Genomic DNA, 24,877 nt, shown 5'->3' with positions numbered 1-24,877 from the left:
GCAGTAGTAACCGCCGTGGCCCGAGTGGAATGGGCCCTCAGCCCAACAGGGGGCTCCTTCATAGCTAAGGAGGAACAGACCTTGATGCACAACACGACCCACCGAGAAATGGTCTGTTTGTGCACCGCCCGTCCCTTCTTCGCGCCCACGTACCCAACAAAGAGCTGGTCGTCCAACCGTAAGTGGCGTGTGCGATCAAGGTAGAAGGAGAGCGCACTTTTTGGGTCCAGACGGTGGAGCCTCTCTTCCTCTTTCGAGGGATGAGGAGGCGGAAAGAAGGTGGGCAAGGTGATGGATTGCCCGATATGAAAGGCCGTAACCACCTTGGCCAGGAAAGAAGGACGCGTTCTGAAAACAACTTTGTCCGGATGGATATAAAGGAAAGGAGGCTTAGAAGATAGAGCCTGGAGCTCACTCACTCTCCTGGCAGAGGTGATGGCAACCAGGAATACAGTCTTAAGAGTCAGAAGACGAGGAGGGCAATTGTGAAGTGGCTAGAAAGGAGCGCACATCAGATAGGTTAGAACAAGGTTCAAGTCCCACTGAGGCATCACGAAAGGAACAGGGGGAAACATGTGCATGATGCCCTTCAAGAATCTATTTACAACAGGGGACTTGAAAAGAGACCGCTGATCAGGAAGCCTCAAGAAGGCAGAAATGGCAGCAAGGTAGCCCTTAAGAGTGCCCAGAGCAGAGCCCTGCTGGGCAAGAGAAAGAAGGAAGAGGAGAACCTCTGAAAGGAGGGCAGAGAGTGGATCCACAGCCTTTGCTGTGCACCATGCCACAAACTTGTTCCACCTGCAGGCGTATACCGATTTTGTGGAGGGACAACTGGCTGCCAGAATCACATCACAGACTTCAGGAGGCAAGTCAAATGGCCTCAACTGCCGCCGCTCAATCTCCACGCATGGAGGTGGAGGCTGGACAGGTTCAGGTGGAGGACAGTCCCCTGCTGCTGCGACAGAAGGTCCTCCTGATGAGGTAGACAAATCGGGAGATCAACTGATATGCTGAGTAGCTCGGGATACCAAAATCTTCGTGCCCAGTGCAGAGCCACAAGGCTGACTTGGGCCCGGTCGCGCCTGATCTTCTTCAGCACTCTGGGTAGAAGTGGTATAGGCGAAAAGGCGTAAAACAGACTGCAGCTCCACTCGCAACGAAAAGTGTCTCCGAGCGAGTGCCGCCTTGAAAATTCCAACGCGCAGAACTGATGACATTGCGTGTTCTCTTCGGTGGCAAATAGATCAAACCAAGGCTCTCCCCACTGCTGACAGAGGCCTTGCGCCACGTCCGAGTTCAGACGCCATTCGTGATCCATCATGCTCCGATGGCTGAGGTTGTCTGTGAACACCTGCACTACACTTCCCAGGACAGAGGGAAGGAATGCCTTTAGTGCAAGCAGGATCGCCCGCAGCTCCAGAAGGTTGATGTGGAGCCGGGACTCCGCTGGAGACCAGAGACCTCTGATCTCCCTCTCCCCATGTGGCCCCCCCATCCCAGGAGGGACGCATCCGTCACCCCTACGCGCTCCGGTTGGCGTAGGGAGAGCGATCTGCCGCTGACCCAATCGCGTTTCGTGAGCCACCACTGCAACCGTCTTGCAGTGCCCTCCTAGATCTGGACGTGGTCGGACAGATTGCCCTGATGCTGTGCCCACTAACACTTCAGGTCCCACTGCAGAGCCTGCATCCGCCACCTGGAATGATGCACCAGAAGAATGCAGGAGGCCATCAGCCCCAGGAGCTGCAGCGTCAATCTGACCGAGCCTCAGGAAAAAGGTTGAAAGATCGGAATCAGAGCCTGAATATCCCGTACCCGCTGTTCGGGGAGATAAACCTGAAACTGCGCTGAGTCCAGAACCGCTCCGATGAAAAGGAGCTTTTGAGAGGAGCCCAGTTGTGACTTCGGCACGTTGATGGAGAACCCCGGCGAGTGCAGGAGGTCAGCCATAGTCTGGAGGTGGGAGACGACTGTCTGGGGCGAGCCCGCCTTCAACAAACAATCGTCGAAATAGGGGAAGACTGAAACCCCAAATCTGCGCAGATGAGCTGCGACCACCGCCATCACCTTTGTGAACACCCGTGGGGCGCTGGTAAGGCCGAAGGGGAGCACGGTAAACTGAAAGTGCTCATGGCCTACCGTGAACCGCAGGTAATGCCGGTGGGCCAGCAGGACGGGGATGTGGAAATATGCGTCCTGCAAGTCCAACGCTACCATCCAGGCTCCAGGGTCCAGGACAGCTAGGACCTGAGCCAAAGTCAGCATCTTGAACATCTCCTTCCGGAGGAAGCCGTTGACGCTCCGTAGGTCCAAGATAGGGCGTAGGCCTCCTTTGCCCGTCTTGGGTACCAGAAAGTAGTGGGAATAGCAACCACGTCCTACTTCTGGCCCAGGAACGCGCTCGACAGCCCCCTTGGTCAAGAGGGCCATAACTTCCTCTTGGAGAAGTCGCAAGTGATCCCCCGACATGCGGTGGTACTGCGGTGGCATGGCTGGAGGGGTCGCCTCGAAGGGGAGAAAGTAGCCCCTTCGGACGATTTGCAGCACCCACGTGTCCGATGTGATGGAGCGCCAGTGGAGGAGGTGATGGCGAACCAGTCCCCCACTGGCGTCGAATGGGCCTGAAAACTCGGACTAGGAGGATTTCGAGGCAGATGCTGCGGGGACCGGTGTGGACTGACCTTGCCGGTGTCCCCCGGAACCGCCGCGGCGGTTATCACATCCGCGACCGCGTTGAGGTTGGTTCTGCGGCTAGCCTTGACGTGATGGGGCGCCCCTTCCTTGGCCACGAAAGGGACGAAAGGCGGAAGTTTGCTGGCGTTGGCCGAGACCCAAGGACTTGGTCGTAGCCCTGGAGTCCTTGAAACGCTCCAGAGCACTGTCCGCCTTGTCGCCATAATATTTCGTTTTTTCTGTCTTGATCACTTTCTTTTTCGTCATCATTGTATTCCTTCATCCACCTACGCTTTTTAGCCCTGCATTTTTGTTTATGGTTTTTAGTTCTTTAGAGAAACACATGGCAGAAGGTTTTTCCTGTCCCTTTTTTAGAACATGCCATCAAAGGGCATGTCCATAAGGGAGGCTTGAACATTGCCCGAAAAGTTGGCGGATCTCAGCCAGGCGTGGCGGCCACCGTCGTTGCAATCGCCCTGCCTAGCGAGTCCGTGGTATCCAGTCCACACCGAATGGAATATCTTGATGCACCCCTTCCCTCTGCCAGGGCCTGGGTAAGCTTTGCCTGGACCTCCGCAGGGCATTGCGGCAGCACCTCCGCAACCATATCCTACAGAGAGTGGGAGTAACGGCCCAAAAGGCAGGCCGTTTTGGCAGATCGCAACCCCAAACTCAGGGAGGAGAATAGTTTCTTGCCGAACTGGTCGTACCTTTTGGATTCCCGATCCGGAGGGGCAGTCGGGAATGCGGTCTGGGAGGTTGAGGCTTGGATCACCAAGCTCTCAGGGGTGGGGTGAACGGACATGAAACTGGGGTCGCCCGGAGTCAGGCGGTGGCGTCGGGCCACGTTCCGATCTACAGGGAGGCCTGTAGAGGGCTTAGACCAGGGACCCAAGAGAACGTCCGTGCGGGCTTCATTAAACGGCAGGAGAGGCTCCAAGGAGCTTGCCTGGGTTTGAGCACCTCAGTGAGGAGGTTAGTCCTCACGGCCGCGACAGGAAGCTCAAGAGCCAAGGCCTTGGCTGCCCTAGTCAACACCAGGCTGTAAGCAGCCCCCTCCTTTGTAGCCACGGTAGGAGGGGAGACAAAACCAGTGTTGGGCGAAGTGTCCATACCACTGGCTTCCCCCAGTTTGTCTGCCCAGTCCTGGCTCAACGGGAGGTCAGGAATAAAAGATGGAGCAGGATCGTCGGTGAAGGGCTCACCGATCGGCGGCGAAGACAGCGCCGGGCGGTGCCAGTCCGACGTCAGATGCGGACCGGAGTGAGGATCGGGGATGACGTCGTCCGGGTACGGTGCCGGGGGCGACACCCTTGGTGACGGCGCCAGCGGAGGGGTCGTAGGGTCGACCAGCATTGTCACGGATCCAGGCCTGGATCTTGAGGAACCCTGCGGCGTCGGGACTGAAGTCGTCAACGGCGCCGGGACTGAAGTCGTCAACGGCGCCGGGACCGAAACACCTGACGGTGCCGGGGACGGAGCCGCCGGCCCGCGGGGCCCGAAGGCACCTCGGCGGGAGCCGACGGAGGGAAGCGCGACTTCATGGCCATGAGGAAGGCGCTGATCTCGCGTTCAGCATAGGGACCGGCGGGTGTGGAGCTGGACGCAGCGCTTGCGGCTCCGGGGGAGCCGCGTTGGCAGTGTCGCCCGAATCCCTGGCCGCGTCCTGCGAGCGTCGGGGGGAGTCAGAAGAGTGATGTCGCTTCTTCGACTTCTTGTGCCTCAACTTACCTAAGGACTTTGAGCCCGACGAGTGGTGTTGACTCACCGAGCTGTGATGACTGTGGCCCCGCGACGGGTCCCTCGACCTCCTACTGGACTGGGACCTGGAACAGCGCGGGACCGACTGCCGGCTCTCGAGGCGCTTACGGGACCGCTCCCGCCTAACCTCCGACATCAAGGCCCGGCAGTCCGGGCACGACTTGTCATCGTGGTCGGCGGGTGTGGAGCTGGACGCAGTGCTTGCGGCTCCGGGGGAGCCGCGTGGGTGGTGTCACCCGAACCCCCGGTCGCGTCACGCGAGCGTTGGTGGGAGTCAGAAAGAGCGATGTCGCTTCTTTGACTTCTTGTGCCTCAACTTACCTGAGGACTTTGAGCCCGACTAGTGGTGTCAACTCGCCGAGCTGTGATGACTGCTGTGGCCCCGCGACCTGTCCCTCGACCTCCTCCGGCACCTGGAGCGGCGCGGGGCCGACTGCCGGATCTCGAGGCACTTACGGGACCGCTCCCGCCTAGCCTTCGATGTCAAGGCTCGGCAGTCGGGGCACGACTTGTCATCGTGGTCGGCCCGAGGCAATAAAGGCACCGACTTAGGGGTCGCTAACCGACATCAAGCGGTTACAGTCGTCACAGGGTTTGAACCCAGGCGGCGTCTAAGTACTCTGACGACGTCATCCCGGCGACCACGACGCAGATGCCGGACGTGGAGACGCAGATGCCTACCTACGGGCAGGGTTACTGCTACGCAAAACTTTCCGGATCCAGTCTGATGCCTGGGGATATTCTAAGGTAAGGAATCTAACACTAACCTGTTTCTTTCAGATAATTATTTTTCAGATAACACACAGACAGCCTACACGATACAGGTGGAATGGGAGACATTTAAAACAGTAATTCGTAGACACTGCCTAGGACAATCCATAGGGGCCCAGAGAGAGCTACATTTGGAACTGAAATCACTAAAGGATAGACTGCATTGACTGGGTAATCTGCCGGGAACAGAGTTTGAGGATCCGGAAGGCCTAAGAGAGGCGCATGCGCATTACAGTGAGGCCTTAGAACGGATGCGGTGCCATGATTACAGGGGATACCTTATGAAGGTGCAAGAGGAGGAAGGGAGACCGGGTCGAATGTTGGAGTGGCTGATTCGGTCGGAATCCCGAGGTTCTGCAATCACACAGGTGAGGGATAGGAGCGACGAAAGGGTTTATGATCCCGAGGCAATTAACGCTCTGTTTTACGAGTATTACAAGGGCTTGTACTTTGCACTGCCCCAGATCACAATTCAGAGACAAATTGACTTTTGGGTGAATTGCCGTTCAGGAAATTAGATCCCCAGGCCAGGGAGGCGTTGGGTGGTCTAGTGACAGAGCAGGAAGTCCGAGGTTGCCATTAAAAGCATTCCAGCCCAGAAGGCCACCAAGCTGAATTCTACTCTGTGTATGTCCCAATACTGGCCTTTAGACTTGTGGCCCACTATGCGGAATCTTTACGGCTGGTGCGACTTCTAGACTTGTTGTGCGATGCAGTAGTGATCCCTCTCCCCAAGACCATGGCCCAGGAGCTAACATGTCAGACGTTTGCCCACTCTCCATGTTAAACATGGACTTTAAACTCCTTAGTAAAATCATGGCACTCCGGTTGCGCCCACATATGTCTGCCTTAAGCCATCCTGATCAGAATGGGTTTATACCGTTCAGGAACACGTCCTTCAATTGCAGAGACCATACACAGTCTTATTTCACTCGGAAACCCTAGATATCCTGTAAGCAGCTTTCCTGTCAATTGACTTGTAAAAGGCCTTTGACACTGTGCAGTGGGGTTGACTGTTTGAAACTATGAGATAGATGGGATTTGGGAAAAATTGGCTGAAGTGGATGAAACTACTGTATGAAGGCCCTACGGCGCATGTTTGAATGGGTAAGATTGTGTCCTAGCAATATGGAGTTTTTCGGGGGACCAGGCGGGGTTGCCCCTTGTCTCTGCTTCTGTTCGCTCTAGCGATTGAGCCACTAGCAATTCTGTTCAGGGCAGGTGGGGAAGGTATGGGAATACCTCTTCAAGGGCGAGAACATATAATCTCTTTATGCGTGAAAGATCTTCTGATCTACCTGGCTGATGTAGCGATAGGCACCACTACAGCCCTTGAGCTAATGGGAAATTTGAAAACATATAAGGCCTAAAAGTTAATAGGGTTAAGGCCTATTTGTTCCCGGTGTGCCCTTTGCTCCCCCACCCCTGGAACTCCCAGTGGAGCTTAATTGGGTGCAGTCCACCTTTAAAAACCTAGGGATCTATGTCTACCACACCCTCGAGGAGCTCCGAGAGGATAACCTAGGGAGGACTCTCCCATCTTGTGTTCCCTTCTGGTGCTCCTCACGTCTACCTATCATGGCTCTGGTCCTATGCTAAATGGTTATGCTCCTGTGCTTATTATATTATTTCATCAACCTCCTGATCACAGTACCGGCTGGATGGTATTGTCAACTAGACTCCTTATTGAGAGACCTTATCTGGGCCACAGAAAGGCAGAGAGTGTCCTTGGCAACCCTACGACCCATGAGGAAGGGTTTGCCTAGAGGTGCCGCACTTTGAGTTAAACGTTTTAGCATTCCAACTTTAATGGGTTGCACAATGGTTAGAAGGGATGATGCTGGTAGACATAGATTAGATGGAGGGGAGGACGTGTTCCTCATGGTTGCTAGCCAAAGTACTTAACCCAGCGGTGGACAACCCACGATGATCGCCGCTCCTGACCATGGCTCTCAGATGTTGGAGGCAAGGGGTATCCAAGACGGTAGGCACCCCCCTGTACTCTCCAATCCTGCTTCTAAATGGATTGCCTAATGGGGGCCCGATTCACAGAATGAACTTAAGACTCAATCTTAAACTTACTACTATTTTGGTATTCACAGAATGCACTTACTACTTTTGGCATTCACAGAATGAACTTACTACTTTTGGTATTCACAGAAGTTAGGATTTTGTCTTAAGTTTGTCTTAAGACAAACTTAAGACAAAAAGACAAACTTAAGACAAACTTAAGACACTCTTAAAAACTTTACTAAAACCTTTATGAGGGTTGATTGTCATAACTTTTGTTTTTGAGGAATTGATTTCTAGTTCCTTGTCGTGACAATACAAGCTAAATTTATTTAAAAGGTTTTGAAGCCCCCTGGGTGTCTGAGAGATTAAAATGGTGTCGTCTGCAAACAATAATGCCGGAACGGCTTGCCCACTCAATTTGGGAGAGTCATGCTCGCAGCCCAAAAGAGTGTCGGGGATGTCATTGACGTATAAGGAGAATAAGGTAGGTGCCATTACGCACCCTTGCCTTACCCCTTTCGCTATTTTTATCTTCTCACTGACTTCTCCGTTTGGTCCCCATCTAACTCGTGCGTAATTGTTCTCGTGAAGTCTAATTAAAATTTGAAGGATATTCCCGGGGACGCCCATCTTGTTTAATGTCTTCCATAGGGCTACCCTTGGAACCATATCGAAGGCTGCCTTCAAATCAACAAAAGCCACGTATATATGGGAACTTCTTATAATCGTATATTTCCAAACTAAACATAAAAATCTAAAAACCTGGTCTACAGTGCTTATCTTTAATCTAAAACCTGCCTGGTATTTTGTATAGATAGAGTGTTCTTCAATCCAAGTGGATAGCCGGCTAAGGACTTGACGGGCAAAAAATTTTTGCAACACGTCAATTAAGCTGATAGGCCGATAATGCGAAGGATTTGACCTGTCACCCTTCTTGAACAGTGTTACAATCTCCGCCCCCTTCCAGGTTTCTGGGACAGGAGCTCCTCTAGCAATATCATTAGATAATAAATTGATATAAGGGGCCCAAATATAGTTCTCGTGCTTCCAAAGATCACCTGGTATTCTGTCAGGGCCTGGCGCTTTCCCTGGCTTAACTGCCTTGATTGCTAAAATTGTTTCTGTCAAGGAGAAGACAAGAGGTGTGTCATGCGCAGCCAAAAGAGGCTGCAAGCTATCCCAGCCTTCAATCTCGCCAGAACTTTCACAAGCATATAACAAGGTGAAATTTCCTCCTCTAAGAATTTATCTTTGCATTCAGTCGCCCCCCTGGTGCCTCTAGCGATGAGGCTCCAAAAGGAGGTCTGGTCTTTACACTTACATGCATCCAACAAATCTGACCAAACCCTTTCGTCCCACTCTTTTTTGGCCATTAATAGGGTTCTTTTATACTGAGCTCTCTTAATTCTTACAATGTCCGCTGAATCCCCCCTGACCGCTGTAATTAGGTCTGTTTTAGCTCTCCGGCATTCATGGTTGTACCAGGTGATCCCTGTTTGTTTACTCTTTTGGGCGTTATGTGATCTTTTTACCGCCCTAGTTAGGATCTCGCCAGGTTGATCAATTAAATGATCATGGGATTCTATCAGACAAGGATTTTGGGTAACAGTACTATTTCCTAAAAGAGGGGACATGTGCCTCACAAATACATTATAGATTTGACTAATAATTGTTGTGTCACCTAAAACCACTGGCCACTTCAGGGATCTACGGTTGTTTGCCACTAGAGGGTCCTGTGGTAAGGAAACAGTACTTTTAGCACTTTTATCAAGGGTTTTAAAGATCTGAGTCTGGACAGATAAGATCAATGGGTAGTGGTCACTTTCCGTGCGGTCATCCACCATTAGGTCGATGATCATGGGCCATGAATTCAGAGAAACTATAAAATAATCTAAATGCCTAGGATTCGCCCCTCTGATAAATGTTGGTTTACTGGGGCAATCTGAGGGCAACCGCCCATTGCAGGCACGTAGGCCTAACTCGAGAGTCAAATTCAATAATTGTAGGGCACTCACTGTACAAGGTGCTTTATAATTTGTGTCAACCAAGGGGATATTATTGGCGCTGTCCTCGTCCTTGTGGATGTCTTCTAGGCCTATTATAGGTTCGAAACCTCTATTAAAGTCACCACCTATAATCATTATAGCATTTTGATCAAACCCCGCCACAATATTACTCAAATGGGTTACAACTGATGATTCTTTACACGATCGATGTGGTCTACTGTAAATATTGATCACGTAAATGCTACAACCCTTAGTGTTTTTTAACTCAAGTAATAAAAGGTCGGGATTATTTGTATCAATTTGCTTAAAGGACAAGCCACCTGTGATTTTCACCCATATTGTTAGGCCGCCAGAAGGTCTTCCCCCATTTGTGTTAACTGCGGGGATAAAAAAAGATCTATAATCAACCTTGAAATAATTCTCGAGCCCCCAAGTTTCCTGGAACATGATTAAATCCCCACTAGCCAGGTAGTCATGCCAGGCCGGATCTGAAAGGTTTTTTTTCAAACCTGCAATATTCCAACAGATTATTTTTGTTATTTCTAGAACATCTAGTTTCCCTGTTACCTGCTGTTGTATAATAGACCCATTTGCATCTAAGTGTGGTGTTTGTGCCATTATGTCAACATAATGCAGTGGCTGTTGAGAATTTTTAACAAGTGCGATCTGCGTTGGTACAACTTCAGGATGCAAACTAGGATGTGTATATTCTATGCCACATGACATTACCAAAGCCCCACCATCAAGTCAATCGCAATCAGCTAGACCAGCTAGGGCCTCAAACCTATTTGAGGTACTAACTCCCCAATTATAGGAGGAGGCCCAAAGACCCCAACCATTTGCTGGTGCATTCCATCTAGGTACAGGGGTAATAGGGTATGCTGGATTCTGATGAGCACCCAGCCATCCTCTGTTATGGTTGCCATTGCCTATGGGTGCAGGGGTAATAGGATATAATAGATTCTGCTGCACACCTGGCCATCCTCCGTTGTAGTTGCCATTACCTGAGGCCCCACAATTGTTAGCAGATGTGCCCGGCCCTCGTCTGCCCATTAAATTCCAATTTTGCCCTGGAGTGGTGGAACAGGGAATGTTATGTTGATTAACTTGCCATGGGCCAGCCCTATTTTTAGCAGCATAGTTCGTGTCAAACATTTTAGGTCCCCCACCCCATCCATTATTTCTCGCTAACCAAGCTGGCTTCAGGGACTTATGATTATTGGCTTTTTGCGACTCATTATAAAAGAATTCTAATGTAAGGGGGATTATAGAACTACTTCTTCTTTGTGGTGGAAGAATATTGGATAGAATATCGGGAAGAGCAGCTGGATTTGAAAGATTTAATATCACACAGTCGCCCTTCCATTTTTTTTGCTTATTTCCTATCCATCTAACCCTCCTTGCCATTTTGATTTCGTCAGCCAACCGCTGTTCACCCCCCTGTGCTATCCGCATATTATTTGATAGCCAGTATAGTGCCTTACTTATGAGTGACGGTGTTGACTCGGTTTGACCCGATGATAGGGTTGGTGTATTAGCTAGAACTAACACCAATGGCGATGCTTCAACTACAAATTGTGTTGTCTTCTTCAGAACTAGGGGGCACTGTAACATGTTGTGGATCAATTAGTTGAGCAATTGGGGCTTCTAGTGGCAAATCATTGTTAATGGGGCCAGTTTGCGGGCATTCCGGAAGAATTGGCCCTGGTGGGGTAACATCTGATGTTAACCCAGATTCGTTATCTTCCTTTGGACAATCGTGGCCCTTGTTAACATTACTTAAGACGTTTCCTATCACATCTGCTAATACATTTTGTGTACCTCCCAATTTCTTTATGTCCGCAGAAAGTTTATCAATCTTGCTAATAAGTGGCTTGATAAGTGTCTGGATTTTTATTTCTAACAGCTCTGCTATTCTTGACAGTAGGTCCTCATCCGATGTCTCCCTCGATTTGTTCTCCTCATGGTTCTGGCGAGTGCTTTTTGTCTTTGGTGGTGACATAACCTTATTTTTTGCCAGAACGTGCCCCCCCCACGTTTGTTTTGTAATCTACGACAGGCTCTAACTGCCCTCGTGGTCTGCTTTGCAGCTGGTTCGTCCTCCACTTCTTCTTTTTCTTCAACCACAATGACAGCCTGTGCATCTAAGTCATTGTCCGCATGTGGCTCAATATCCGCCACATTTGCTGCACTGGTATCAGTACTGACATTTACTGGGGAGTTTGTTTCATGAGCATCATTGTTAGAGTCTAATAGCAGAGACTCATTTGTTTGCAAGGAAGTGGGTGGGCTCATGGGAGGGAGAATAGGTGACTGAGACAGTCCCAACGACTGTCTACGCTCATTGTTTATCTTGTTGACCACTTGAACAAGGTAGTTTTCCATAGTGTTCTTTGGCGTTTCAGATCCCATGTGATTATTTCTTTTAGGCATAGTTATACAAAGGGGTGTGATAGTCTTGTTCCCACAACTCAATAAAATGACAAAGTATAACTCTCAAAGTTTAAAAACAAATGTCTTACTTCAGCGCCTTATACAGGTATCCAGCGGACTCATTTCCTACTTCGTAGTGGTGTTGTGTGTGATATCAACTTGTCATCGAAGGCCCCCTCCTCTTTCCAAGCTCCTGGGCGATTCGGTGGCAGCTTATACAAACTATTTGCCGACCTCCGTCTGGTAACTAGGATTTGTGAGGCGGTCAACCAAAGGCAATAACACTTCCACTGGCAATGAGCTTGCTGGAACTAATCCCTGGTGCTCAATGATGATTTTTAGGGAGGTGGCCTAGCCTGGCCTACTCGTGCCGTAGAGGGCCCGCCCTTTGCCCGGGCTTAGCCCCGGGTGTCCCGCTCGCGTCCCGCGACGCGGGGGTTCGCCCTGCTTTATGGCGCCCTTCGGTGCTGTGTGCGCTGTCTGCGCGCGTCACCCAACGCGCCGCCGCGAGGCCTGCCGGGTGATGTGGTTCCCGGAGCGGCGGCGCGGTTCTCTATGGCGTGGTGACTCTCGGCGGTGGCGGTGTCTGCTGGTGCAAGGCTGGTGCAAGGCGGCGTGGCAAAGTAGGACTCCTGTGGTCTCTCCCGCTCTGCCGGGGTTCGCCCTGCTTTATGGCGCCCTTCGGTGCTGTGTGCGCTGTCTGCGCGCGTCACCCAACGCGCCGCCGCGAGGCCTGCCGGGTGATGTGGTTGCCGGAGCGGCGGCGCGGTTCTCTATGGCGTGGTGACTCTCGGCGGTGGCGGCGTCTGCTGGTGCAAGGCTGGTGCAAGGCGGCGTGGCAAAGTAGGTCTCCTGTGGTCTCAAAATACCAAAATACTCTTGCCCCTTTTGAAGACTTAGTAGAGGATGCTGGTCTCCCTTTTGGCCCATTCCTACAATATGAAGCCCTGATATGGACATTTAAGAAATTGTGGGGAAGTGGTGGAGAAGAGCCGAAAACACACCTAGTGTAGCATTCCCTGTTCCCCTTGGGATCCGCTAGCCATTTGGTGAAATGGTTATATAGCTCCTTGTCTGAGGCAACCCGTAATGCTTTGACAAGATTGCGTGAACGCTGGGAGATGGTGCTGGAGAGGTAGTTCTCGGAATCAGAATGTACCAGCTTACCCCAAAATAGTTTCTCATAATTCAAGGTTGAAATATACACAGTTCAATTACCTGCATATGACCTATATGACACCCCGTAGACTAAGGTTTGCTATGGTGGTGAAGCCCGGAGTTGCCCTAGGTGTCGTTGCGAAGATGCAGATTTTATACATATGACATGGGCATTCCCAGTTGGAAACCGTTCTGGGACGAACTGGTGGAGGTGGTGGGTAAGATGCGGGGGGCACGCTGTGCCCACGGTTGGGGTCTGCTTGCTGGGGCTCCTCCCTCACCCACCTTAACAAAAAGTTGGGGATGGATTTATAGATCTGGCTATAGTCTTTGCCAGGAGAAGGATAGCAATGACCTGGAAATCCACTACCGGCCCCGTGGTGGAAGTCTGGATACAAGATGTTACATACTGGGCTGGTGCGGAGGGCAGGGCTCTGGTTATGGAGAAGGCAAGAGGCATGCGAAGGCACCCCACTGCGGAGCAATGGAGAGAGACACTGGATACCTGGAAGCGCCCGGAGCGGGAACAAGAATCAGAGGGCAGTGGTGGATATGGTTCCCCGATGGGGGTCTGAGGAGCGTTTACGGCCCAGAGATCAAAAATGAAAGATGGCACACACTGGGCAATAATAGCAAGGGACGGAGGAGGTAGTCTCTGAGGGTTGGGTTACATGAAAGGTTTCGCTATGGGTTGCAGGAGGGATTTCACTACATGTAATAAGCGCCTGGAGTGAATGGGTAGTAGACTTATGGTTGGATTGTTCCCTCAACTACCCCCATCCGCTTATGATAGTACATATATATAAAAGTTTTTCCTAGATCCTGAGATTTAGCATACCACCCAGCATATGTTTGTTAATTGTTGAATTTGAGAGGCATTATCTGGGATACCTCCACGTTGGAGCCCCTACTTGAAATAGGTCAGGCTACAGGCCACTTATAGGTGCCTACGGTTTGGAGAAGGTATTGTAGCGGATGAAAACTTTATAATGTACAAAAACTAAGAAAGTCTTTTTTCACTGTTTATGATATGTAATTTCTTATCCTTAGCTGGGTGCAGTTGTTGATTTAACCACATATGGCAAGATGCCACTGAATATATTACAACCGTAGTTTTCCATAACATAAATGATGGTAAAAAATTAGTAATGATTGTAGCCGATTTAATGTGATTATGATGAACGGCAATAAAATTTGTTGAAAAATATATATATGGCAGACATGCCGGTCACAAATTACATTTCTGTCAAAAAGACAGACTGAGTGCCATAAAATAAATCTTAACACTACCATAAACCAGCAGACCCAAAGTTTATACATTTACAGATGAGACAAAATTCTCAGTCCGTGTTACCCAAACAATCTCTAACCACTGTGTAATTAGTCCTCAACTACATGATAAACCTGTTAAACATTTTTTCGGGAAATTGGTAGGAAACTAATTGAGGGGGAAATGGAGATGTACTGTTTTGTAACCCTTTTTTGAAATCAGAGAAAAGAAGCAGGAGTAAACATACTTATGGATAAGGAGGTAACTGAAAATCTATGATCCGTGAAGTGGTAAATTCAACATTGAAGAATTATCTTTGTCAATGGACAGGAATGGTAATTAATTCCCTCATAGGATTAGCCACAGGTGAAGAAACATTGAACGGAAATGTGTGGGGGTCAACAGATGCCATAATGAAATACTGGCATTGGTGGTTCCCTCCATAGTTCCACTCACCTCCTCAAGACTAGGACTGTTAAGTTTGGGTCAAAATTAGTGTTTCATTGCAGCATCCATTATGGCCATCTGTTGTTAATGGTCCGCTGCCAGAGCATGTTCTGTCCTCTGGCATCTCCACTGACTAGAGATCACACCAGGTACTGCGGGTGGAGCGGTGGCATAGGATAGGAAAATAGGGAGACAACTCCTTCCTCCAAGTGCATATCCCTGTTATTGTTAGCCATACTGGCAGCAAGAAGGCTGTTGATCCCCTACCTTTAAATGGTGTTCTGAGATGAGCACCAAAGAAGTGAGACACTGAGAAAGGGGTGGATTCGTGGAGTAGAGGATCCACCAATAGAGGTCAGCAGGAAACAGGATCCACAGTCTGGTAGGGTTAGAAGCCAATCCCACTTACAGAAACCCCCCTCAATTACTAGATATTAACACCCCCTTTCGCAGAGCCAATCTGAGGACAAGGGGTGCCCATCAGGCCTGGCACTTCTCCCGAGATTTCACATTGAGTTAAACATTGATGAAGGCATCAAAAGATAGCTGCATTCCAGTGAGTTGTCCTGAGTGCTGCCTTCACTTCTTTTTAAACAAGTTTGCCGGGTTTGTGGGTGGAAGAGTGACATGAAAAGGGATAGACATGCAGAGGGGGAAGAACAGACCTGGGACCTTCTTTCGTCAGGGTGGAGAGGACATTCAAGACCCAGAATAAATTGGAAGGACAAAACTGGGACTAAAAACAGGGATATGACAGACTTCAGGAAAGTCAACTTTTTATCATCTTAGGGTTATAATGTAATATCCTGTATGGAAAAACATCACTCACACAAAATATGCCAATAACTATTTCTTCACAACTTTCCTAAAGCTGGCTGGCTTTCTGCACAAATTGAACCACCACCTTAGGGTAAATCCATTTATTCTTCTGGACAGTCTTTTTCCAGATTTTTAAAGTCTCTATTCTAGATTTCTAAATTCTCTATTGGGATCCACCAAAGTAGACACTTACACTTATGTGGCAAGGCCATAAAGAGGGGGCAGGGCAGCAAAATGGTACAACAAGTAAAACCATTTTTAAATATTGTTATGCTCATTTAATATAGCAAAATATATTGCCTTCTTCCTCAAACTAGAAGGTGGTAGAACAGAAGCAATTCTGGCTCTAACAACAAACATGGTTCAGTTGTTTTTATATTCAAAGCCTGAGCCAGCTGTATAATTAACATGGTCAAGATTAATTCTGGCAACATCAACCTGTGTGAAAATATAGATTTTCTGACCTTCCGCAGTACTCAGCCTCACTAGATAGCACATGGAAATTTCCATCTATCTACTGAGTAATGTTTTTAACTCAGTATATTTCTTAGCTTTGCATTGTTCACATCTGCAAATGTGAGGATGCTCTTCTCATGAAGGAAGGCAACTTACTTGACACAGCAGTGACTCCCTCTCTCTTGGGCTCGAGTATTGTGCTATTGATAGAGCAAGATTTCACCTGTAAAGAAACTTGCTCGGATTCAATCCTCTCGAAATAAAATGTAATAAGTTAATCAACATGTTGTGTGATTACTAATAATTGCACCACACTACATTACTGTATCTAGGGGAAGCTTTTAAATGTGCTATACTAACGAATAATCTGTGTGTATGAAAATGGCAGCTGAAAACGCGGGAACCCTCCTGCACATGCATCAACTGCATCTACGTAGTATGACGCCTTTTGCTTTTGGTGGGAATTCTTTGCAGCTGCGCAGCAGTGTCTAAAATGGCCACTTTGAATCTTGCATGCTAACGCATATGCCTATGCTTGAATTAAACCTTGATTGTTTTGCTAATCTGCTAATGCAATAGTTAGAATAAAGTAATGGAAATAGAGTACAAATAAGTGGTATACACTGCATTCATTTATTTTAGTATTTTAATATGTCCTTCTTTAATTTTGCTCTTAGCTCGTATTTGGGCCTGAAGGGTGACTTGTATCGCCATCTTGAAACCTGAATGTGCATGTGCTGGGAACACTGCAAGATCTCGAGCTGTGACATTGAAAGAATGCCAAGTCCCATCTTACCAGTGATGCGCCTGAGAACTTTACCTCTTGACCCAGAGAGGGGAAGAAAATGTGTACAAATACAAATTCATTGTATTAAAGTAATATAAATGTTGCTGGGTGGATTAAAAGCATGGGAGAATAAAATTAAGGGTGGAAACTCAGAACAATTAAGTCAAAGAAGATGACTTCATATTAGTATGGTGTGATGACCTCTCCCCGTCTCACTGACCAATCGAATGAAGGGAATACACGAATATTGAAACATTAGGGGGTGGTACATACACAGGAAATTGGTATAACTAAGATAGGCTTAGCCTGTTAGATTGTCCGACCTGTCACTGACCCAACGTTGCTGAAGGAGATCGTGGAGGTCACAGAGCGCAGAGGGCTGGTCGAGCACTCTGACGAATCGGGAGATTGCTGAAGGAGAAGATTTGATCCATCTAGAAGGGAACAAGAGTAGCACCAGAGAGGGGTGTAACACTGGCGTTGCACTTAGAGAAGATTACCTGTCCTGTCCTGCAACTGTCCTGACCTGTTGGGTCCTGATTAGTCGGGAGCCCCTTTCTTTCCAGCCCTTGGCCAGGGGTTGGTCATCGCACCATTCCATGTAACATATAATTCTGTGTGGTATGTCTTTGTACCGTTTCCCTTTCTCATCTTTCCCAGGTACCAATGTCTAGAAATTTTACTAAGTCTCCAAAGATTTTCCTTTTGATCATTATTTTTATTCTTGATAAACTGGCGATTGACATGCATTGTTTTTTTGTCTCACAAAATATTGCATATATAAAGCTTTTAAAACTCTCCTGAGTCTGTGATCATTCCATGAAATAAGGTAATTTGTTGGTTTATGCCTAATATTCTAACTACTTGATCCATTGACCTACAGCACTTATGAATCAAGGTGACAATGAATTGGTAAGTAATGATGTACAGGTTTGAGTCATTATAAGGTTAATAATTCCTGATCAGCATCAAATAGACTACCGGCTTATCGTGTGTATGATTATGGGCCCAGGTGAGTATTGGTGTATTATGAGTAACCCAAGCTGGCAATCTTGCGCCATCACTATGCTCACTCATCGATTTTACTGAACACCTCAACCCTATGTTGGAAGTGTGTATGCTTTATACATCACTATTGATATTTCAGTGACAGAAAAAGAGCCCGTACACAGACATTTTCAAACCACTGCAAACCAGGACTTTTTCATCTGCTCACCTTCAAACCTTCCTGAGACAAATAGTTGCTGCTCGTGCTTTGCTTCCCATCTGCTAAAATTCAGTCTCTAATCATAAAAAAGTTTCATTGGAGGAGTCTTTAACTCATTCACATGCTTTGGGGGTACCCTCAGCAGACCTTTTACTGGGCTGAGGTGGTGCGTCTTTTGGCGGACACAACGAATCATACTCTTACACCTACGCACTGGTTTTGTCTCCTGGACGTGTATTCTGCTAAATAGAGAGTCACTACCCAGTTCATAGATTTAGCATTGGTTCTTGCCAAACGTAGAATGAATATACTCTGGAAATAAGCTGAGGGCCCCTGTTTAGAGGCCTGAAGGGTGGATGTATCGCACTGGGCGTCATGGGAACTGATTGTTTGGTTGCATGAAGCACAGCGGTAGGAGATCCATGGACTTCGTGAGAGCCTGGGAAACCATCTTGGCTAACTTAAAGAGGGATGGGAGACTGACTGAAGATGATGTTGCTGACTAGCGGTTTCCCCACTGCCCAGTATGCACCCCTATTGAATCCCTGCCTAGTTGGTACCTATGCATTTGGAGTGACGTACAGCTTTTCTCTGCTGTGTTTGCCCACTGATATTGGCGCAGGGCTAGTGTAATGTTTGGGGGGCGGTGGGGAGGGCTATCCTGTTGTATAGCTCTAGATACACTTCTGGGGGAGAAGTGGTGTGGAGCCCGTGGGTTGCGGGTGGACCTGGGTGCTTGATTTGTTTGTTTGTTGCACTTTATTGAAACTTACTATGCTCTCCCTTAGGGGACCTTCCTTCGTTCTTGAGTGGCATCTTCCCATCGCATATTGTTGTGCTAAATGTCCCTATCTTACACTGGCTTATTGCTTTTATTGTATAATTGACAGTGCTGCTGTTTCATGTTTATATTGATAAAAATCTGTAAAAAATAATTGGAGAAGTCTCTAACTACAGTGAGAGTATTAAAATCCGCTTTTATTTCTTTACCTAATCCACCAAGCATACCATTGCTACCCTGAATCTCATTCTATTTTTCCCAATGTGTCTGTAGTTGTGATTTTTCTTTTCAACGTTTTGTAGTGCTCTATCTTTTTTCGGTAGCACTGCAAATTGGTTCTAGACCCAAAACCTGGATAAGTCTCTATTGCCATATCATTTCACTTGGAGGAGTCTGGGATTAGATAATTATTTGCTATATTTTGTAGTTTCCACTTGTGTTTAGGGAGTTTCAGAAATTTCAGCCACAAACTAGATGTCATATGTAATTCAGGTATGGTACCTCCTCGGGTCCCTTTCTAGGTGTGGAGCATCAGACCTTCACCCCTCTCAACTTATGAAACTCCGGTTTCATTAAGTGAGGGACAGTCGATCTGCAGAGGGGGGGGATAAGGTCTCTACCTGCCTGCCCACCGCCTTCACACTTTCCCAGACACACACACCTCACCATGCACTCTTGTGTGTGATCAGTATTAATCACATGTATTTCTTTCAAGAATGTTTTCCCCATAGTCAACTACAATTTATTTTGTGATGACCATTACTGAAGGCTAAATAAGGTATATATGGGGAACGAGGGAAAAGAGCTTCCAATTAAACCATTCTGTATGATTCAATATGGTGTGTAGGGTGGGAAAACATTACTAGAAAGAATCATGCTTTGTGAACCTGTATTTGAATACACTGCATGAGACACAAAACAAATATAAGAGCTATGTACTTCACCTGCGTAAAGAATCCCAATTACAACTGAAACCAGAATGCATAAAAGATCAAATAGCTATCAATAGTCCCACAAAAATTGGCTCGATTATGGGAAAATAATAATGTATACCAGAATATCGAGAACCACGTAAATGTATTTGTAAGAGTTGATGTGCATCCTGTACCTCATGATAGCTTGCATTTTCCACGTTAGCAAGCTCTTTGAGCTCTTGAGAAGGATCGGCACCAGGAGAAATAATAATTAAGATAGGTTCAATTTCCAGTGTTTCTTTGTAGAGCCGTTTCAGATTCAGGGGAGGTGGAGACAATTCTTTCATTCCTGGATTGATAATTAAAAACATAGGTGAAAGATCATATGATACAAAGGAAAGTCATAACATATTTTAGGATTACAAATTCTAAATGTATGTATATATATATATATATATATATATATATATATATGTCAGCTCCAATTTCCCAAAATACCCAGCCGGGTTCGTAGAAATAACGGCACTCACACAGGCAGCGGCAATCTTTTAGCAGGGCGGTTTATTTAAAAGGCAAACAAACGCGTTTCGGGACTAGAAATCCCTTCGTCAGTGTTATCGTTTGGGCGCCAAACTTTTTGGTGTGTTGGAGCTTTCATATATATATATATATATATATAGATAGATATAGACACACACACACATATCGGGCAGCGGGGAACAGGACCTGTGTAAATCAGTAGCGCATCCGCGCAAGTAAGGCCCACACTTCAGAGAGGTGTTATTGGTGAATAAGACAGGTTCAGTAGAAACGCATCAGCTGCAATAAAATTTACCAATAACACCTCTCTGGAATGCAGGCCTTACTTGTACGATATATATATATATATATATATATATATATATATATATATATATTCTTGCTGCAAAATCCAATACGCAGTCCTGCGAAATTAGAGACGGCACTCACAGGGGGGTACAAAGCCAAAGATTCTTTATTTGGCTACCAGCACGATTGTGTGTGCTGGTAGCCAAATAAAGAATCTTTGGCTTTGTACCCCCCTGTGAGTGCCGTCTCTAATTTCGCAGGACTGCGTATTGGATTTTGCAGCAAGAATCTATCGGATGGGCACACCCCCACCTAAGGGAGCACCCGCTCGTGAGTGCAGCAGGCTGGTGTATCGTTGGGAGCAAGTATATATATATATATATATATATATATATATATATATATATATATATATATATATATATATATATATATATATATATATATATATATATATATATATATATATATATATATATATATATATATATATATATATATATATATATATATATATATATATATATATATATATATATATATATATATATATATATATATATATATATATATATATATATATATATATATATATATATATATATATATATAATTTATTTATTTGCATACTTGTACCGCGCTGGGAATCGACTCCCGAAGGAGTATCTCCGCGCCTTTGGCAGCATCTGAGAAACAGAGAAGGCCCAGACATGTCACATGATTACCTAACCGGGACATCTAATAGTTAAAAAGGAAGGTTTTTAGCTTTTTCCTAAAGGGAAAATGTTCCCTACATACTCTAATTTCCTTAGGAAGTTCATTTCATAGCTTTGGGCCAGCTACTGATAAGGCCCTTCCCCCTTTCCTTGTCTTCATGGCCCTGGGGACACATAGCAATTCTTGATCTCCCGATCTCAGGGATCTAGAGGGAACGTATGGAATGAATTTTCCGGTTAAGTAGCCTGGACCTTTTCCAGTAAGACACTTGTGGATGACGCAGCAGGTTTTAAACATCACCCTCTGTTTCACTGGGAGCCAATGGAGTTTAGCGAGTAATGGTTTTGAGGGAGTACGGGCCGGGACATTAAGAACTAATCGTGCAGCAGTATTTTGCACAACCTGCAGTCTGGCAAAGATCCCCTCATTGGCAGCTAGCAGCAAACCATTACAATAATCCAGCCTGCTCAACACGAGCGACTGAACGAGTGTTTTCCTGGTGGTATCAGGTAACAGGGGAAATACTCTCCGGAGAAGCCCAATTGCATGGAAACAGGAGCTGACCACTTGATTAGCATGTTGTTTCAGGGCAAGTTCCTGATCCAGCTTTACTCCCAGGTCTTTTACCACCACTTTGGGCTCAGGGACGGGGCCTAGATCTTGAGGCCACCAGTCCGGAGTCCACAGGCGTTTGGCTTCCCCAAAGAGCATGACCTCAGTCTTAGAAACGTTACACTGTAGAAAGTTTGCTGCCATCCAATGTGCCACTTCTTTCATCCCCCGGGCAAAGGAGTTACGCACTTCAGGAGTCATGATTTTAAAAGGAAAGAGGAGTTGGGTGTCATCCGCATACGATACGGGAATAAACCCGTGGGATCTCATGATGTTAGCTAGGGGTGCCACGTAGATGTTAAATAACGTAGGGCTCAAACAAGAGCCCTGTGGCACCCCCTTAGAGATCACCACCTCCTCTGACTGATATGGTCAGCAGACCTTTTACTGGGCTGATATGGTCCCAAAATGACTCTCTGAGTGCGTTTGGTGAAAAAGCTCCTTAGCCAGGCCAGCGCCTTGCCTTCCAGACCGATGTCAACTAGTCTGGAGGTCATGATGTCGTGTGAAACTGTGTCAAACGCCGCTGACAGATCTAAAAGTACCAGGACAACGGAGTAACCCTTGTCCTGTAACCTATGAAGATCGTCAGCGACGGACAGCAAGGCGGTCTCAGTGCTGTGCCTAGGCCTAAAACCCGACTGAGAGGGATCTAGCCCCCCCGCACTTTCGATGAATTTTGACAAATGCTGATTTACAAATTTCTCAGTAATCTTCCCTAAAAAAGGAAGAAGAGAGATCGGTCTCAAGTTAGTCAAATCAGTCCAGGGGATAGAATTATTTTTCCGCAGGGGTCTCACCAGGGCCTGCTTCCAGTCCAGGGGGACTTCCCCAGTGCACAGGGACAGATTAACTACCTGCCGAATTCCTGCACCCAAATCATCAATCAGAAGTGGCATAATGCGTGCCGGGATGGTATCAATAGGGCACCCGCTCTTTGTTTGAATAATAAGAGCAGTCATCTCCTCCATTGAGATAGGTGGGAAATCGACAAGCTTACTAGCCTTGTTTTCTGCTGTCCTAATGTGTGGCTGGAACGAGTAGTCCGTTGTTGATATATTATTAGAGATGGATTTGGACGTTAGTATCTTAGCATAAATGCCTTCTATTTTCCTAACGAAAAACTGTGAGATGTTGTCACAGAGTTCCTGGGATTCAATCGCCTCGGTGTCACAGGCAGTGGGCTTAGTGAAGGTCTGTAGGATTTGATACAGGACTTTCACATTTGTACCAGCTGCTGACAATTGGTCTGCTATATGCTGTTTACGAGCAGATCGAATTGCTTTATGGTAGCTTTTGAAAGACCTCCTATAGTTCTCATTATCCTCTGTCTTGCGCGTAACGCTCCATCGCTTTTCTAACTTCCTCGTAGTTAATTTTAATTGTCTAAGATCACCAGTGAACCAGACTTCTTGTTTTGGGGCAGGACGAGGTTTATATGTTCTGAGCGGAACCACATGATTTATGGTTGTTGTCACAGCTTCATTAAATTTCCGTAATGCGACGGTGGCATTGTCCCCACATGCTTCCCATTCTGGTTCAGTGTAATTCTCCCTAAAGCCCTCTGGGGTTAATTCGTTCCAAGGTCTCCTGACGTCTGCCATAGTCCTCTGGATGCTTTTCGCTTTATAATTGGACCGAGTGTGAAACTCAATAATAGAGTGGTCAGTCCAATCCACTTGATTGGGAGTCAAACAATCAATAGCTGTGGAGTTACAGAACACTAAATCTAAAGTATGGCCTGCTAAGTGTGTGGGCCCCTGATTCATTTTATTAAGTCCAAGAGTGGCCAGATCCGTTAGTAGGATCTGTGCCTCTGTACAAGTAGTAATCTCACTGTGGATGTTAAAATCACCTACCAGAATAAACTCTGAGTTAATCTGCATATGAGGTGCCAAAGTTTCAATTAGTTTAATGGAAAAAGTCCCACATGGTCCAGGGGGTCGGTAAACTAACGCACCCTTCCTGGTTTCCCTGGAACTAGGGTTAATAGTAAAAATCATGAGCTCCATCTCCGAAGTGCACACAGTCTCAGTAACTACAATCTCCATCGCTTGTCTAAAAATAATAGCTAGCCCTCCACCAGTTTTAGTAGGACGATCCATCCTTACTATTTTGTACCCTATCGGCACTCCCATGGTAATGGCCGGAACTGTGTGGGGCTTAAGCCAAGTCTCCGTTAAAAAACACAGATGTGGCCTCTCCGTTGTTATGAGATCCCAGACCTGTGTTGCATGGGTAACAAGGGAGCGGACATTGCACAAAAGGTTCTTACAAGTTAGAGACGGGTCATTAGGGGCGTTGGTAGTCGGCATTGCCAGATCAGTAATCGGGGCTGACAATGCACGCTTTAAATAGCAAGGTGTAGATACAGCGCTGATGGTAAATTGCTTTTGACAAACCAAACAAGAAAATGGCCCCTCCAGGCTAGACTCAGCCCTGTGGGTACACAGTGTGGATACGTACCTACCCATATCCATAAGGGTCTGGCTTGAGTATGAGAGGATAGTGCTATGGCCCTTCCCAACAGGAGGGATACAATCCGCCATGGCCCCCTGCCCCTAGCCCCGTCCTGTCGCGGACGGGCGCAGACGGGCTGGTCGTCGGCTCGTCTTAGGCGCAGGAGTAGGCGCCACACTGCACGTAAACACTGCGCGTTTAGGCCGACGAGTTGCTTTATAGCCCTCGAGTAGGGGAGAGCTAGAGCGCTAACCGCTCGCCTCCCTGGATGTTCCTGGCTCTGCCCCGCCTTCCGCACCCGTGATTGGCTGAAGGGTCGGACTGGGCGTGCAGGCACAGGTCGAGCTACAGAGGAGCTGGTCCCTCAATGTGTGTGGGAGTGCGAACTTATTTTTCACAGAGTGCAACTATTAAATCAGTATCTGTGCTCTAACAGTTCCTATCCCTCATTTAAAATACAAATTCAAATTGACACAGTAAAATTATTCTCGAGCTCACGGAGCAAATTTAAATCAATAAAACAGTGCTGAGCAATTCTGCACAAAGAATGGCGCCAAGGGGAGTGGGAGGAAGCTGCCACCGACCCCTTTACCTATATATATGTATATATATGATCAAGCCATGGCCCGTTTGAAAGTTCAATTCACAGATGTTCTATGAACATATATGTTGTGCCGGAAACTGGTATAACCATTCCAAAAGAACAGTAAGTCTGAGGTCAAAATTCCAATACGGGGGGGCGTGGCTTAGCGGGCGATCATGGC

General features: G+C 47.1%; 1 protein-coding gene across 2 annotated transcripts in view; it reads right to left on the bottom strand.

Annotated features, from left to right (window-relative positions):
• DYNC2H1 (dynein cytoplasmic 2 heavy chain 1) overlaps positions 1 to 24,877 on the bottom strand; it is a 1,763,151-nt gene that overhangs the window by 340,677 nt on the left and 1,397,597 nt on the right. For both annotated transcript variants that reach the window (XM_078657019.1, XM_078657020.1), the window contains exon 76: positions 19,691 to 19,845. In XM_078657019.1, the coding sequence (XP_078513145.1) occupies positions 19,691 to 19,845 (155 nt within the window). The remainder of the gene's footprint in view (positions 1 to 19,690; positions 19,846 to 24,877) is intronic.

Source organism: Lissotriton helveticus, chromosome 8, assembly GCF_964261635.1.
Source record: "Lissotriton helveticus chromosome 8, aLisHel1.1, whole genome shotgun sequence".
NCBI classification, from domain to species: domain Eukaryota; kingdom Metazoa; phylum Chordata; class Amphibia; order Caudata; family Salamandridae; genus Lissotriton; species Lissotriton helveticus.
This window is presented reverse-complemented; position numbering and strand designations above follow the sequence as displayed.